Source organism: Coregonus clupeaformis, chromosome 15 (genome assembly GCF_020615455.1).
Source record: "Coregonus clupeaformis isolate EN_2021a chromosome 15, ASM2061545v1, whole genome shotgun sequence".
In the NCBI taxonomy this organism is placed as follows: Eukaryota; Metazoa; Chordata; class Actinopteri; order Salmoniformes; family Salmonidae; genus Coregonus; species Coregonus clupeaformis.
This window is the reverse complement of record NC_059206.1, coordinates 32974912-32990225: the sequence shown is the minus strand read 5'-3', so window position 1 is coordinate 32990225 and position 15314 is coordinate 32974912. Positions and strand designations below refer to the sequence as shown.

Genomic DNA, 15314 nt, shown 5'->3' with positions numbered 1-15314 from the left:
CCATAAATATATGGGCGATTAGTTTACAATAATTAAATAATAGCCTTGACACCATGCACATGATCACAGGTTTTACTTGAGATGTTTCAAGCTGAATATGTTGAATAAATAGTCCTATGATTAATAAGATTGATGACACCAGCTAACACGTTTTGGTATTTTTTTGTGTGGGCAAATCCACCTTATTAGATAGCTGAAAACACAACATTGTAGTCATCAATCGTGACGAATCTCCACATCATGTTTTAAATATCTATCCGTTGCATTCACGGGGAATCTGTGGTCGACAAAACTAGATTTACCTACTAGAATAACCACCATGGCGGCACCCTGCACGGAAAACAATCACAAGCAAGGCACACTGGAATTGTATCCTTTTTACCACATATAAAACGTCAATATAACGTTTATTGACATTAACAACTCTTGATTGTATGGCCTCTTTGACATTGTATGCATATTTTGATAATTTAAAATGAAAGAGAGTGAACGCGTCCTTGACAGTTCCGCAGTGCTCTGGACGTCCCGTTCCCATCAACTCGCGAAGCGTCCATCGCGCTCCAGTCCCTCTCCCCAGACCGCGAGCCCCGGAAAGGAGGCATCAGCAAGGAGCTTACGGTTTCCGGCAGCACGCTGTCTGTGTGAGTATCTGCTGTATGGGACTACTGTAGGCCTAGACAATATTGTTGAGTGCTACTGTTTATACTGACCGGTCATGTGAATCCCTCTCCCTCCTTTCACCATCTCCTGTCTCTTACGTACCTCTCACCGTACCCCATAAGGAGGTGGAGGGCAGATGAGGCCCGTATCCTGCGTGTCTCTGTGGGGTCGTTTATGGACCACCTCTCCCTGGTGATGGAAACCATGGAGTTGTTCGGACCACCTGTGCCTCAGTGACCACTCACGCACTCAGCAGTCTCTGTCTGTTCTACATTGACCTGAGAGAGGAGAACCAAGATAAGCAGTGTTATGCTGAACAGAGGGGGTCTCTCTGGTCTACAGACCCAGCAGAAGCATGCTGTGAACCTCGGTATAGAGCGACATGTCCCACTTTCAATCCTCTGCTATTCAAATAGAAGGAACTGGAACTAGAAACACTGTGATTGCAATCATAGAAAAAGTACCAGTGGTATTTATTAAGACACAGAAATTGTCTTATTTCAGCGATGGATGATTCTTGTTTATATTTGACTGTATTTAGTTGGTTCATGTTGTATGATTTGTATTAAGGAATAAAAATTGCATTCTCTTACGCCATTGCGACATTTCTGTAGTTGGTTCGTTAGAATGTCATTTAGAGCAGTGGGCCTGCAGGTCCAATAATACTAAGACAAAAAAATGACAACTGACACATTTCCATAAAGTAAACATTTATGTTTTACAGTGGAGAAGAGATAAGCAACGAAAGATGACAGTTGAAGTAGGAGTTGTCCTAAAATCTTCACGTAGACAGATCACTAAGGATTTTTGCTCATTGGTTGTTGGCATGAACGAGACAAATTATTTATGTTACTAGAATATACAGCGACGCTAGTTGATGGTGTAGAATAGGAAGGCAGATTTAAGACAGTGGAATGGAAGAGAGGTGATCAATTGGCCCAAAGAGAGGCGCAGCACACTACTGTTAGGGCAGAAGATATGGGTTCCAAACCCTAGACACTTCTAGATAGCCTCCTGGTAGACCTGAGAAGTGGTATAAGCAATATGACAGAAACTACTGTTTCACTAGAACCACACTGCTTACACAAATCAGATGATTTTTGATGTATTAGGGGCCTTGTGGGAGCGAGCTAGGGTTTAACTTGAGACAGGCCTATGGCGATTGCTCATCTCATGACCTCATTCCATAAAGGTATGACCAGCCTCGACCTATACAGGGATATAGTTGTGTAGTATGGTTAACAAAACAAAAAATTTACAGAACTAAATACAGTATAAAAGAACAGAACGTACTCAGAACTGATGTTGCTGTTGGGTTGAGAGAATGTCAGTGCACACCGTCATTTTCTGATTAAACATATTTCCCTCCACTGCATCTAGTTAGCTTAGCACTCTCTACACAACTGTTTAAAAACAGACAAACTTATGAAATACAACTGATTCAAATATAAATGTCAAAGAAAGGGTCTAGGGGTTGACTGTTTGGCAACATAAGGACTGCTGAAAGGCAGAAAAATAACACATATACTGTATATATAGATCGATAAGACAGATCTGCCGCAGTAATACTTGTCATGAGATGAAAGGCACAGAGCGAGTGGAGTAGGTAAGAGTTGCTCCTAACCAATCCCTCTAATGGTTAAGGATAGGTTCGGGCAAGAGTCATCTGATCCTAGATCTGTAGTTAATGACAACTTCTACCTTGATCACAAACAGATAGACGAACAGTCTATACCTCAGTATAACAGAAAGGATGAAACAATTAAAACAACAACTAAGACATGACAATATTATTAGAAAGTATTATAATAGGAGCATCATGATTGTATTTTCCATAGTATCAACGGTTCTTCCGTCTTATTAAAAAGTGATGCTGTGCAAGTGGGGCTTTCTCCTCTCCTTCCTGTTGGTCAGGTCGCCATGGGAGACGGAGAATTAAGAAAAATTTGTATGGGGTGGGGTGGGGGGTGTCCCCCCGCCTCTGTCCATCGGGTGCATCTCAATAGTCTAAAGTGGATCCTCCCCTGGCCTCCTCTCCTTCATCTGCACTGATGTGAGAACACGGGAAGGCTGTGGGGAGATGGCCTTGGCTTCACCTGTCCCAGTCTTTCACACCAGTGCAGAGGACAAAAAGGAGACAAGGAGGAGGACTACTGAGATGTACCCATGTCCTCCCGGTCCTCTCCTCCATCCAACGTCCGTCCATCGGTCATTGGTTGGTCTCAGCAGGAGCAGCCATCGCTGGAGGAGGGCTGGTCGTCTCTCAGTTTGATCTGGTCTGGGAAGTCATATGTCTCCACCTCAGACTCCTACACACACAGACAGACAGTGTGCAAAAACAGCAAGTAGAAGAATTGTAAAGAAAAACAATCTTCCTCATTTTGGTGAGACCGATAGGATCTGCTGTACTTAAAACAGATAGTCACATTGGATGGGTTGATTAGGATTCAAACCTTCTCTAAAAACAGCCTAATACATACTCTTAGAGTAGGTACATTTGCAGAGTTTGACAATGACATGAGTTCCAGAGCAGCCTCAGTGAACCAGTCTAACAGGTGTTTCCCAGCCAAGGAGAGAGAGGGGGTGGGGGGGGGTTCTAAACATGTGCTCTGCCTACCAGTGTGTAAGGAGGGCATATTTGGACAGGTGTTCCCTGTGGCTGCTTGAGGCAATATTTTGTGTGTGTGTACCTGTTTGAGGGCGTTGCGGGCGATGGTCTGGAATGCTTGCTCTACGTTGATGGCCTCTTTGGCACTGGTCTCAAAGTAGGGGATGTTGTTCTTACTGGCACACCAGGCCTGGGCACGCTTTGTCGTCACCTAGACAACATAACAGTAACACACCATGATATCATTAACACCACTGTGTCATACACACTTCCTCATAAATGGAACCATCTCTGTAGCCACAACAAACATTTGACAAGGTCTGACTGTACTGCCTACGCTCCACCACCTGACTGTTCTGGCTCTCCAATGGACGGACGCACACACACCTACCTACCTGTCTGTTCTCAAGGTCAATCTTGTTGCCTAGCACCACAAAGGGGAAGTTATCTGGGTCTCTGGGGCTGGCCTGGATCAGGAACTCGTCCCTCCAGCTGTCCAGCGTCTTGAAGGTGTTGGGCGCTGTGACATCATAGACCAGCACGCAGCAGTCAGCCCCACGGTAGAACGCCACACCCAGAGATTGGAACCGCTCCTGCCCCGCCGTGTCCCAGATCTGTCAGGAGAGATATGTTGATTACTATGTTTTTGGCATTTTAGTACTTTGTTGTATCGTTTTCAAAATGTGATTACACTTAGAGGAAGAGAGAGGGAACGAGAGGGTCGGAATGAGTAGGGAAAGAGCGAGGGGGGAATGAGAGAGTAAGATACGATAGATAAGATAGCATTGTATTGTATTGTCTGTTTTCACAGAAATGTGCCTTGCAACATGGGGGGGGGATGAAGGGAGAGATGCGTAAGAGGTCAAAAAGAGAGAACGAGAATAAAACTATATGACTCATTAATCACAGGATGAAATTTGACCAATCTCTGATTCAAACACACTATGACATATCTGGCAGAGGTAAGCACTCATGACTAGGCTAATAATATAGTAGCACACACACACGAGACCAACCTGCATGGTAACCAGCCTGTCATCCACCATCACCTCCTTGGTGAGGAAGTCAGCTCCTATAGTGGCCTTGTATTGGTTACTGAACCTCTTATTTACATACTGGTTCATCAGAGACGTCTTCCCTACCCTGGGGACACACCAACACACACACTTTACTAAACATTTAGAACTGTAGCGATTTAGGAGAACAGCCAGAGAAGGCCTTGAACCACTGACCCCCTGCACAACTACCTGTGCCATAAAGCTCCTGACGTCTTTACAAAATAAGTGACATCTAGTTGTGTAAACACCATGATCTTCTGGGCCCAGTTTTTCAAAAGTTATCTATCCGGATTTTGGATAGGATGAAATACATAGAAATAGAATGAATAGTACGGGAGTCCCCATTCAAGTCAATGATTAGTCTGTTCTATTCATTTTATTTCTATGCATTTAATCCTTTGATAGGTGGGGTCCAGATAACTTTTGAAAAACTGGGCCCTTGTCACTCACCCAGAGTCTCCGAGGATGATCACCTTCAGCAGCACCTTCTTACGGGAGGCCATCTTTCCCTGGGACTAACGTAATTATGCTGAGAAAAGACAGAGGGGACAACAGTCAACTAAACTAGTTGGACTTGTAGCTGGCATTAGCTAGGTCATTAACAAGACACAGTAGGCTATTGGGTTAATTGTGAAAACAGACACAGGGCTCCAGTGTTATTGACACATTGTTAAAGGGAACTTATTTACACATCATGTGACACAGATTTACGAGTTTACTAGCTAAGAACCTTTAGCAAATTAGCATACCAGCTAGCTAAATATGTAGTAAGATAACTTGTCGACACGATAGTCGATCTAGCTAGAAAGCTTTATACGGCATAGTAAAAATCGAATTAAGTACCACTTACTAAAATGGTGATCTTACCAACTGTATAACACAAAATGTGACATTAACGTTACCAGGCAGGCAGTGTAGCGTATGCTAAAGTTTGCTACCGACTGGTCACACTGCAGTGTCGTCTGCAGACTGTCGAGGAAGAGCTGTCAAACAGCTAACATTAACTAGTTAGCAATTGGCTAGCGGCTCATGCTGTTTGATACCAACCAAGCACGCTGATAATATGCAACAGGATGTGTAAAACAGATGTATCTAGCTAGCTAAACTTATGAATCATCGAAGTACTAACTAGCTAACTATATGGACTGTCACAGAAAACCCAACAAACACAAATGTTCTAGTAGCGAACTAGCTAAAAGTGCCTAGCAAGCAAGCTAACATTAGCTAGCTAGCTACAGATGGTGTAAAAATAAAAAATGTCGACCAGTTAACATTACCTGTTCAATAATCAAACGGCGATAATACGGCACAGGGACAAAATGAACAATTTAGTCCCTTATGTCAGTTTGCCGGGATCTATGTCTATTTTTCCAAATGTGAAAGTGAAAATCCTGACCATCTAGCTAACGTTATCCAGCTTCATAAAACCTAGGTTAGCTAGCTAGCTCAGAACTTCCGCTTTTTGTTATGCTGTTGCTGGCAGAGTCACGAGGGGCTGACGTGTCTCCAAGTCAAAACCAATGAACGCCCTTCACATTTTGCATCAAATAGCTACAGTAGGTATAATGTATTTGTATTCAATGTCTTGACATTCCATGTTTGGAAGAATATGTCAGTCTGACAATGAGCCTTACATGGCAATAAGAATATACTTTATCTGGTAGGTTTGTATCACAGTTATATAATATTTATCTTTATCTTTAATTACATTTACATTTACATTTACGTCATTTAGCAGACGCTCTTATCCAGAGCGACTTACAAATTGGTGCATTCACCTTATAGCCAGTGATATAACCACTTTACAATATGTTTTTTTTTCTTCTTTCTTTGGAGTGGGGTAAGGGGAGGGTAGAAGGTTTACTTTATCCTATCCCAGGTATTCCTTAAAGAGGTGGGGTTTCAAGTGTCTCCGGAAGGTGGTGAGTGACTCCGCTGTCCTGGCGTCGTGAGGGAGCTTGTTCCACCATTGGGGTGCCAGAGCAGCGAACCGTTTTGACTGGGCTGAGTGGGAACTGTGCTTCCGCAGAGGTAGGGGGGCCAGCAGGCCAGAGGTGGATGAACGCAATGCCCTCGTTTGGGTATAGGAACTGATCAGAGCCTGAAGGTACGGAGGTGCCGTTCCCCTCACAGCTCCGTAGGCAAGCACCATGGTCTTGTAGCAGATGCGAGCTTCAACTGGAAGCCAGTGGAGTGTGCGGAGGAGCGGGGTGACGTGAGAGAACTTGGGAAGGTTGAACACCAGACGGGCTGCGGCATTCTGGATGAGTTGTAGGGGTTCAATGGCACAGGCAGGGAGCCCAGCCAACAGAGAGTTGCAGTAAACCAGACGGGAGATGACAAGTGCCTGGATTAGGACCTGTGCCACTTCCTATGTAAGGCAGGGTCGTACTCTCCGAACGTTGTAGAGCATGAACCTACAGGATCGGGTCACCGCCTTGATGTTAGCGGAGAACGACAGGGTGTTGTCCAGGGTCACGCCAAGGCTCTTTGCACTCTGGGAGGAGGACACAATGGAGTTGTCAACCGTGATGGCGAGATCATGGAACGGGCAGTCCTTCCCCGGGAGGAAGAGCAGCTCCGTCTTGCCGAGGTTCAGCTTGAGGTGGTGATCCGTCATCCACACTGATATGTCTGCCAGACATGCAGAGATGCGATTCGCCACCTGGTTATCAGAAGGGGGAAAGGAGAAGATTAGTTGTGTGTCGTCTGCATAGCAATGATAGGAGAGGCCATGTGAGGATATGACAGAGCCAAGTGACTTGGTGTATAGCGAGAATAGGAGAGGGCCTAGAACTGAGCCCTGGGGGACACCAGTGGTGAGAGCACGTGGTGCGGAGACAGATTCTCACCACGCCACTTGGTAAGAGCGACCTGTCAGGTAGGACGCAATCCAAGAGTAAGCCGCGCCGGAGATGCCCAACTCGGAGAGGGTGGAGAGGAGGATCTGATGGTTCACAGTATCAAAGGCAGCAGACAGGTCTAGAAGGACAAGAGCAGAGGAGAGAGAGTTAGCTTTAGCAGTGCGGAGAGCCTCCGTGACACAGAGAAGAGCAGTCTCAGTTGTCTCAGTCTCAGTTGTCACCCCTTTTTCTCTTCTAGCTGCCTGGTCTTCCATGACTGGAGATGTGAAAAGCAATCAGGTAATTCAAGGAGAAGTTCTCTTTTTAACAACCAAATCTATGTTACAGAAGGGTCCAGACACCATGTTTTTGAGAAACGTACCCCTAATGACCTAGCCAAAGACAGTACAGTATAGAGTTCCACAGTATGAGTCATAATACCCATAAAAGCTAGCAGTCAAACAGGGAAATGGTTCCACTCGTTTTTCCCATAGGTGATTTTAGAAACACTTAAAATAAGGGCTGTGTTTTGTGTGTACGCTTAGCCTGGTGTGACGTTTTGATAACCATCTAAACCTCTCTTGGACAATCATGCGTGCATACATTTTTTGTGTATGGGTGGTCCCGGGGATCAAACCCACTACCCTGGCGTTACAAGCCCCATGCTCTACCAGCTGAGCTACAGAGGACCAAGGTTACCAAGGTTACTTTATCAATATATTTGCCTGTATTTATCCCCCAAAAATGAAACGCTAATTAGCTGCTAATGTGGCTATCATACAGAACTAGAAATACCATGATGATCTGGACGAGACTGCCGAATCGAGGCAAAGGTAAGAATCTCTGGATTAACTGTGTAATGTTAGCTAAATGTAGTAATGAATACATTGGCTATATTTCTTTAAATTGACAATTCTGTCAACTGTTTTGGGCAAGTTTTAAAATTACACAATACCTGTTAGCAAAGGTGTCAGCTAGAGATGACGTGCAGCTTCTTACAGGGATTTGTAGTCTTGCATGATATCTACTTTGATGTTAACTAGCATTTTTTTTCTTTCATTTTTGTCGACGCTCTTATCCAGAGCAACTTACAGTTAGTGAGTGCATACATTTTTCATACTGGCCCCTGTGGGAATCGAACCCACAACCCTGGCATTGCAAGCGCCATGCTCTACCAACTGAGCTACACGGGGCCTGTGAGTAATCTGTGAGTAAATAGAGCCCGAAACAGATTTACACGGTTATCAAAAATCATGCCAGGCTAAGCCTACACGAAACACAGCCCTTATTTTAAGTGTTTCTAAAATCCCCTATGGGTAAAATAAATGGTGGAAAAACAATTGGAACCATTTCCCTGTTTGACTGCTATTTTTTATGGGTATTATAATGTGACTATAAAGATAGGCTTAAACTGCTTCTCCAATAGAAATCCCTGATCACACTTGTAGGCGATGTCAGCCCATCTCCAAATACTGTATGTGGCAAATATGTGGCCCAAAAGCAGATTAATGTGATTTCATATTTTAGCTATTGCAAGACCACACACTGATAGAGAAAGCGTTACTACCTGTCTCAAATAAACTGGGGTGGAAAATACTCAGTTGGGGTTCTACTAACCAAATATGTTCCGTTTTTCAGGAGGGCTGTGTCCAACAACCTGTTGGTTATTACTCAGTCTTTCTTGTAATGCCTACATTAATCCTGCATGTTATATTCATTCCAAAACAATACATGAATTGACTGTTTTTGTGTTGAATATCAGTTGGAAAAACAAAACACCTTAACACTTTTTGTGTGAAATAAAACGCCATTCCATACACGATTTTCATGCACTCTTGCCTTGCGCTAATGGAGATGCCAAATACCAATTATTAGCAGGTGGTTAGTTAAGAAGCTAACTGCTTCAAAGACTGCAACAATGATGGACTGTCATACCTGTACAGTGGTGTCCCGTCATTCAGGGCAAGTGGGGCAGAGCCCCACCTGTTTCGAGCCCCACATTTGGAGCAAAAATTAAAACAAATTGTAAAAAATGTTTTGGGGGGTTGCCTGTTTTGCATGTTATTTTGGCATTAATAGGTGTCACATAACAATTTGCAAACAATGTAAAAAATATATTTAAAAAAATTGAACTAATAAAGCCGCATACAAACATGGTCTCTTTTTTGCTTTCTTGAGTAAGGCAGCTCCAAAATGCAGTTGTTTCAGCCTAGCTCAGTGCTTTCTGTGGTGGTGGGGCAGCCAGCGGAAAATACGGAGCGTAGGGGTTGGTAATGTCCTTTAGTTGCGCCGTGATTGGTTCAGTGTTCTGTCACTCATGGGGACACTACGTCACCGCCAAATCTAAGGGTAGAGCTCGAAAATTCAAGCCCCATGGGTGCTGCCATAGAGTTACATTAGAAGTGCCCATCCAAGAAGGCTCAAGGTCATTTGCCACAGATAAAATTAAGTCGTTATATCTACAGTAGCTTTGATTGGACTGATCATGTCAACATCATACTTTCAAAATATTAGGGATTGCTTTGGGAATCCAAGATGGCGTAGCAGTGCAGTCCTGTTTTTGTCGTGTGTCTGTAAATAGCCTGTAAATACCCTGTTTTTTATTTATTTTTCGTACATATTTCCCTATCAGACTTTTCATCCTTCTACAAAATATACTTTCCTGCAACCCGCCTCACTCAATGTGGAACGGATTCTATTATTGACTTACCTTTTATCTAGAATCTCCAGTTGAAACTAGCTAGCCAGCTAACTAGCTACTTGCTATTAGCCACAGTTAGCGGTATTTCACCCAGAACATTGGATTTTTCTGCCGGAATAATTTAATCACTGGACATTAATCACCGGATCGCAACTAGCTAGCCGCAACCGAATGGATGTTGCTGTTTGGCTAATCACCACTGCCCCCGATGCAAGCACCAGTTAGCCTCGAGCTAGCCTAGAGCCAGGCCCATATCCCGGCTATCTACCTCTCGGTCTACCGGACGGGAGTAGCCAGCTAACTAGCTACTTGCTATTAGCTACCGTTATAGGTTTTTCACCATTGTCCGTGGCCTGCACCACCTACATGCCAGCTCTAGCCTGGACTATTATTCGGCCAGTCTGCACTGTCTGCACAGCGCGTTATCGACCCAGAACATATCAGTTTTTCTGCCGGAATCACTGAATCACTGGACCTTTAACTCCGGATTCATCGCTACCAGCTAGCTGCAACAAAATGGACGTTGTGGTTTGGCTAATCATCCTGAGCTAGGCCCATCTCCCGGCTATCTACCTCTCTGTCAACCGGACGGGACCACCTAGTGTTGACACGGAGCCCCGCCGATCCAACACGACTGGTCTGCCGACGAAATCGTCTGATGTGGTTACAACAGGCTTCCCATTATGACGTCGACCACGAAGATTCCATCTGCTAGCCCCGGTCCGCTAGCACACGCTAGCCGTGGCCTCTTGCTCGCTAGTGCTTTAGCAGCCCCCGAACTACCTCTGAATTATCCTATTGCTGTTCACCAGACCTTATGATAACTCAGCTATACAGCTGATGCCTGCTGGACTGTTCCTTTTTACGGTACCGCATCCTGTTTATGTTTAGCCTCAGCCCAAACTGTGTCGCCATTACCAGCTGTTGTCTTAGCTCGCTCAAATTAAACCTGTGATTGCTTTATGCCTCTCTCCCATGTCAATATGGTTTGCTTATTGCTGTTTCGGTTATTTCTTATTGTACTATTTCACTGTAGATCCCCCAGCCCAGCTAAACCTGCCATAGATAGCTCCTTTGTCCCACCCCCCATACACGCGGAGACCGACTCAATCGGTGCCTCCAGTGATGCTATCTCTTTCATTGTTACCCAACGCTTAGGTTTACCTCCACTTTACTCATATCCTTCCATATCCTTGTCTGTACATAATGCCCTGAATCTTTTCTACAACGCCCGGAAATCTGCCCCCTTTATTGTATGTACCCAACGCACTAGAAGACCAGTTCTTAAAGCCTTTAGCCATATCCTTATTCTAGTCCTCCTCTGTTCCTCTGGTGATGTAGAGGCTAACCCAGGCCCTGCAGCCCTCAGTATCACTCCTACTCCCCAGGCGCTATCATTTGTTGACTTCTGTAACCGTAAAAACCTTGGTTTCTTGCATGTTAATATCAGAAGTCTCCTTCCTAAGTTTGAGTTATTCACTGCGTTAGCACACTCCGCCAACCCTGATGTTCTAGCAGTGTCTGAATCCTGGCTTAGGAAGGCCACCAAAAAGTCTGAAATTTCCATCCCCAACTATAACATTTTCCGTCTAGATAGAACTGCCAAAGGGGGTGGAGTTGCAATCTACTGTAGAGATAGCCTGCAGAGCTCTATCATACTATCCAGGTCTGTGCCCAAACAGTTTGAGCTTCTACTTCTAAAAATCCACCTTTCCAGAAATAAGTCTCTCACTGTTGCCGCTTGCTACAGACCCCCTCAGCCCCCCAGCTGTGCCCTGAACACCATATGTGAATTGATTGCCCCCCATTTATCCTCAGAGTTCGTACTGCTTGGTGACCCTAAATTGGGATATGCTTAACACCCCGGCCATCCTACAATCCAAACTAGATGCCCTCAATCTCACACAAATTATCAACGAACCTACCAGGTACAACCCTAAATCCGTAAACATGGGTACCCTCATAGATATCATCCTGACTAACTTACCCTCTAAGTACACCTCCGCTGTCTTCAACCAGGATCTCAGCGATCACTGCCTTATTGCCTGTGTCCGTAACGGGTCCGCGGTCAAACGACCACCCCTCATCACTGTCAAACGCTCCCTAAAACACTTTAGCGAGCAGGCCTTCCTAATTGACCTGGCCCGGGTATCCTGGATGGATATAGATCTCATTCCGTCTGTAGAGGATGCCTGGTTGTTCTTTAAAAGTAATTTCCTCTCAATCTTAAATAAACATGCCCCATTCAAAAAATACAGAACTAAGAACAGATATAGCCCCTGGTTCTCCTCAGACTTGAATGCCCTTGACCAGCACAAAAACAACCTGTGGCGTACTGCATTAGCATCAAATAGCCCCCGCGATATGCAACTTTTCAGGGAAGTTAGGAACCAATATACACAAGCAGTCAGGAAAGCAAAGGCTAACTTTTTCAAACAGAAATTAGCATCCTGTAGCACTAACTCCAAAAAGTTTTGGGACACTGTAAAGTCCATGGAGAATAAGAGCACTTCCTCCCAGCTGCCCACTGCACTGAGGCTAGGAAACACTATCACCACCGATAAATCTACAATAATCGAGAATTTCAACAAGCATTTTGCTACGGCTGGCCATGCTTTCCACCTGGCTACCACTACCCCGGCCACCCCCCCGCTTCTCCTTCACACAAATTCAGACAGCTGATGTTCTGAAAGAGCTGCAAAATCTGGACCCCTACAAATCAGCTGGGCTAGACAATCTGGACCCTTTCTTTCTAAAACTAGCCGCCGAAATTGTCGCAACCCCTATTACTAGCCTGTTCAACCTCTCTTTCGTAACGTCTGAGATCCCCAGAGATTGGAAAGCTGCCGCGGTCATCCCCCTCTTCAAAGGGGGCGACACTCTAGATCCAAACTGTTACAGACCTATATCCATCCTGCCCTGCCTTTCGAAAGTATTTGAAAGCCAAGTTAACAAACAGATCACCGACCATTTCGAATCCCACCGTACCTTCTCCGCTATACAATCCGGTTTCCGAGCTGGTCATGGGTGCACTTCAGCCACGCTCAAGGTCCTAAACGATATTATAACCGCGATCGATAATAGACAGTACTGTGCAGCCGTCTTCATCGATCTGGCCAAGGCTTTCGACTCTGTCAACCACCGCATTCTTCTTGGCAGACTAAATAGCCTTGGTTTCTCAAATGACTGCCTCGCCTGGTTCACCAACTACTTCTCAGATAGAGTTCAATGTGTCAAATCGGAGGGCCTGTTGTCTGGACCTATGGCAGTCTCTATGGGGGTGCCACAGGGTTCAATTCTTGGGCCGACTCTTTTCTCTGTGTATATCAATGATGTCGCTCTTGCTGCTGGTGACTCTCAGATCCACCTCTACGCAGACGACACCATTTTGTATACATCTGGCCCTTCATTGGACATTGTGTTAACAAACCTCCAAACAAGCTTCAACGCCATACAACACTCCTTCAGTAGCCTCCAACTGCTCTTAAACACTAGTAAAACTAAATGCATGCTCTTCAATCGAACGCTGCTGGCACCCGCCCACCCGACTAGAATCACTACTCTCGACAGGTCTGACCTAGAGTATGTGGACAACTACAAATACCTAGGTGTCTGGTTAGACTGTAAACTCTCCTTCCAGACTCACATTAAGAATCTCCAATCCAAAGTTAAATCTAGAATCGGCTTCCTATTTCACAACAAAGCCTCCTTCACTCATGCTGCCAAACATGCCCTCGTAAAACTGACTATCCTACCGATCCTTGACTTCGGCGATGTCATTTACAAAATAGCCTCCAACACTCTACTCAGCAAATTGGATGTAGTCTATCACAGTGCCATCCGTTTTGTCTCCAAAGCCCCATACACTACCCACCACTGTGACCTGTACGCTCTTGTTGGCTGGTCCTCACTACATGTTCTTCGTCAAACCCACTGGCTCCAGGCCATCTATAAATCACTGCTAGGCAAATCCCCGCCTTATCTTAGCTCATTTGTCACCACAGCAGCACCCACCCGTAGTCTGCGCTCCAGCAGGTATATCTCACTGGTCATCCCCAAAGCCAACACCTAAATTGGCCACCATTCCTTCCAGTTCTCTGCTGCCAATGACTGGAACGAATTGCAAAAATCTCTGAAGCTGGAGACTCTTATCTCCCTCACTAACTTTAAGCATCAGTTGTCAGAGCACCTTACCGATCACTGCACATGTACACCGCCCATCTGAAATTAGCCCACCCAACTACCTCATCCCTATATTGTTATTTATTTTGCTCTTTTGCACCCCAGCATCTCTATTTGCACATAATCTCTATCATTCCAGTGTTAATACTAATTGTAATTATTTTGCACTATAGCCTATTTATTGCCTTACCTCCATAACTTGCTACATTTGCACACACTGTATATATAATTTCTGTTGTATTTTTTGACTTTATGTTTTTTTTACCCCATATGTAACTCTGTGTTGTTTTTATCGCACTGCTTTGCATTATCTTGGCCAGGTCTCAGTTGTAAATGAGAACTTGTTCTCAACTGGCTTACCTGGTTAAATAAAGGTGAAAAAAAAAATATATATATTAGCTAGCAGTCATCATCATGAATCAAGTTTACAACCTACTGGCACATCCTTTTTAATCCTTGAAATATTAAGAGAAATAATGAAGAGAAATTATAGATAAAACGTATTGGTGCTCATCGGACCTTGGACATAAACAACACAACAAGTTGGAAATCGCAAATTCAACATTGAGTGGTTTGGAAGGAATCAGTGGCTAACTGCAAGCATTGCAAAGCAATCACTAGCCTGCTATTCAGTGGAGTGGGTGTGTGGTCCCAAGTCTGGGTACATTTTGAACGGTCATCCAACTCGAATTGTAAATCGGGAACTCAGGACTCTTTCTAGAGCTACGACCTGAAGATCACTGACGTCATCATGATTCCCAGTTGTATTGAAAGCACTATAAATCCAGAGAATTTGATGACAAAATTTGCCCATGAAGGACCGCCACGCCACCTTCCTGTTCAAGTGAGCACAACAAGGTGAGTCCAAAATGTATTGTATGCTGCTGCATAAATGATGTAATATGCCAGGGAGATATGTATACTGTTGTGTAGTAAACTGTTAGTAGCCAATGTGCCTCACCCTAATAATTTGGTATATTTTCTCCTCTTAATTTCGCCTACTGTTCTGACTGTTTTAGAGAAATGTCATCATCGAATATTGTAAGAGCTTTCATTGTCTGCTTATATGCCTCCGTTATTTATCCTACGGTTCTGACTTGGTGTACAGTGAGAATACTGTAAGAACGGCCCATGTTCTGAATTCTGTCGCTGTACATTTAGAAAATGCTTAACAAATAGTTATATTGACTACGTTCGTCCTAGCTCGCTCATTAATGTTATTAAGCGGATAAGAGGCAATCCGAAATTACGGATTGCCTCTT

At 44.4% G+C, this 15314-nt stretch overlaps 2 protein-coding genes across 2 annotated transcripts; one reads left to right on the top strand and one right to left on the bottom strand.

Annotated features, from left to right (window-relative positions):
* The first annotated feature begins 290 nt into the window (after positions 1–290).
* LOC121582666 (EKC/KEOPS complex subunit LAGE3) lies at positions 291–1252 on the top strand. The gene is made up of 3 exons (XM_041898647.1): positions 291–369; positions 513–641; positions 783–1252. The coding sequence occupies exons 1-3, from the start codon at positions 320–322 to the stop codon at positions 895–897; spliced, it is 294 nt and encodes a 97-aa protein (XP_041754581.1). The 5' UTR covers positions 291–319; the 3' UTR covers positions 898–1252.
* A 101-nt stretch (positions 1253–1353) lies between these two features.
* LOC121582665 (ras-related protein Rab-7a) lies at positions 1354–5801 on the bottom strand. Its single transcript, XM_041898646.2, has 6 exons — positions 5604–5801; positions 4777–4855; positions 4285–4411; positions 3664–3882; positions 3351–3479; positions 1354–2969 (listed from the first exon to the last, which is right to left on the bottom strand). The coding sequence occupies exons 2-6, from the start codon at positions 4827–4829 to the stop codon at positions 2883–2885; spliced, it is 615 nt and encodes a 204-aa protein (XP_041754580.1). The 5' UTR covers positions 4830–4855; positions 5604–5801; the 3' UTR covers positions 1354–2882.
* Positions 5802–15314: the final 9513 nt, after the last annotated feature.

What these genes read in the sequence shown, in the direction of transcription:
- LOC121582666 (XM_041898647.1), top strand. Translation starts at nt 320, where the DNA reads ATGGCGGCACCCTGCACGGAAAACAATCACAAGCAAGGCACACTGGAA. An exon ending in AAGCAAGGCACACTGGAATT is followed by an intron (nt 370 to 512) that starts GTATCCTTTTTA and finishes ACAGTTCCGCAG; the next exon opens with TGCTCTGGACGTCCCGTTCC. An exon ending in TCCGGCAGCACGCTGTCTGT is followed by an intron (nt 642 to 782) that starts GTGAGTATCTGC and finishes GTACCCCATAAG; the next exon opens with GAGGTGGAGGGCAGATGAGG.
- LOC121582665 (XM_041898646.2), bottom strand. Translation starts at nt 4,829, where the DNA reads ATGGCCTCCCGTAAGAAGGTGCTGCTGAAGGTGATCATCCTCGGAGAC. An exon ending in ATCATCCTCGGAGACTCTGG is followed by an intron (nt 4,412 to 4,776) that starts GTGAGTGACAAG and finishes GTGTGTCCCCAG; the next exon opens with GGTAGGGAAGACGTCTCTGA. An exon ending in TTGACCTTGAGAACAGACAG is followed by an intron (nt 3,480 to 3,663) that starts GTAGGTAGGTGT and finishes TATGTTGTCTAG; the next exon opens with GTGACGACAAAGCGTGCCCA.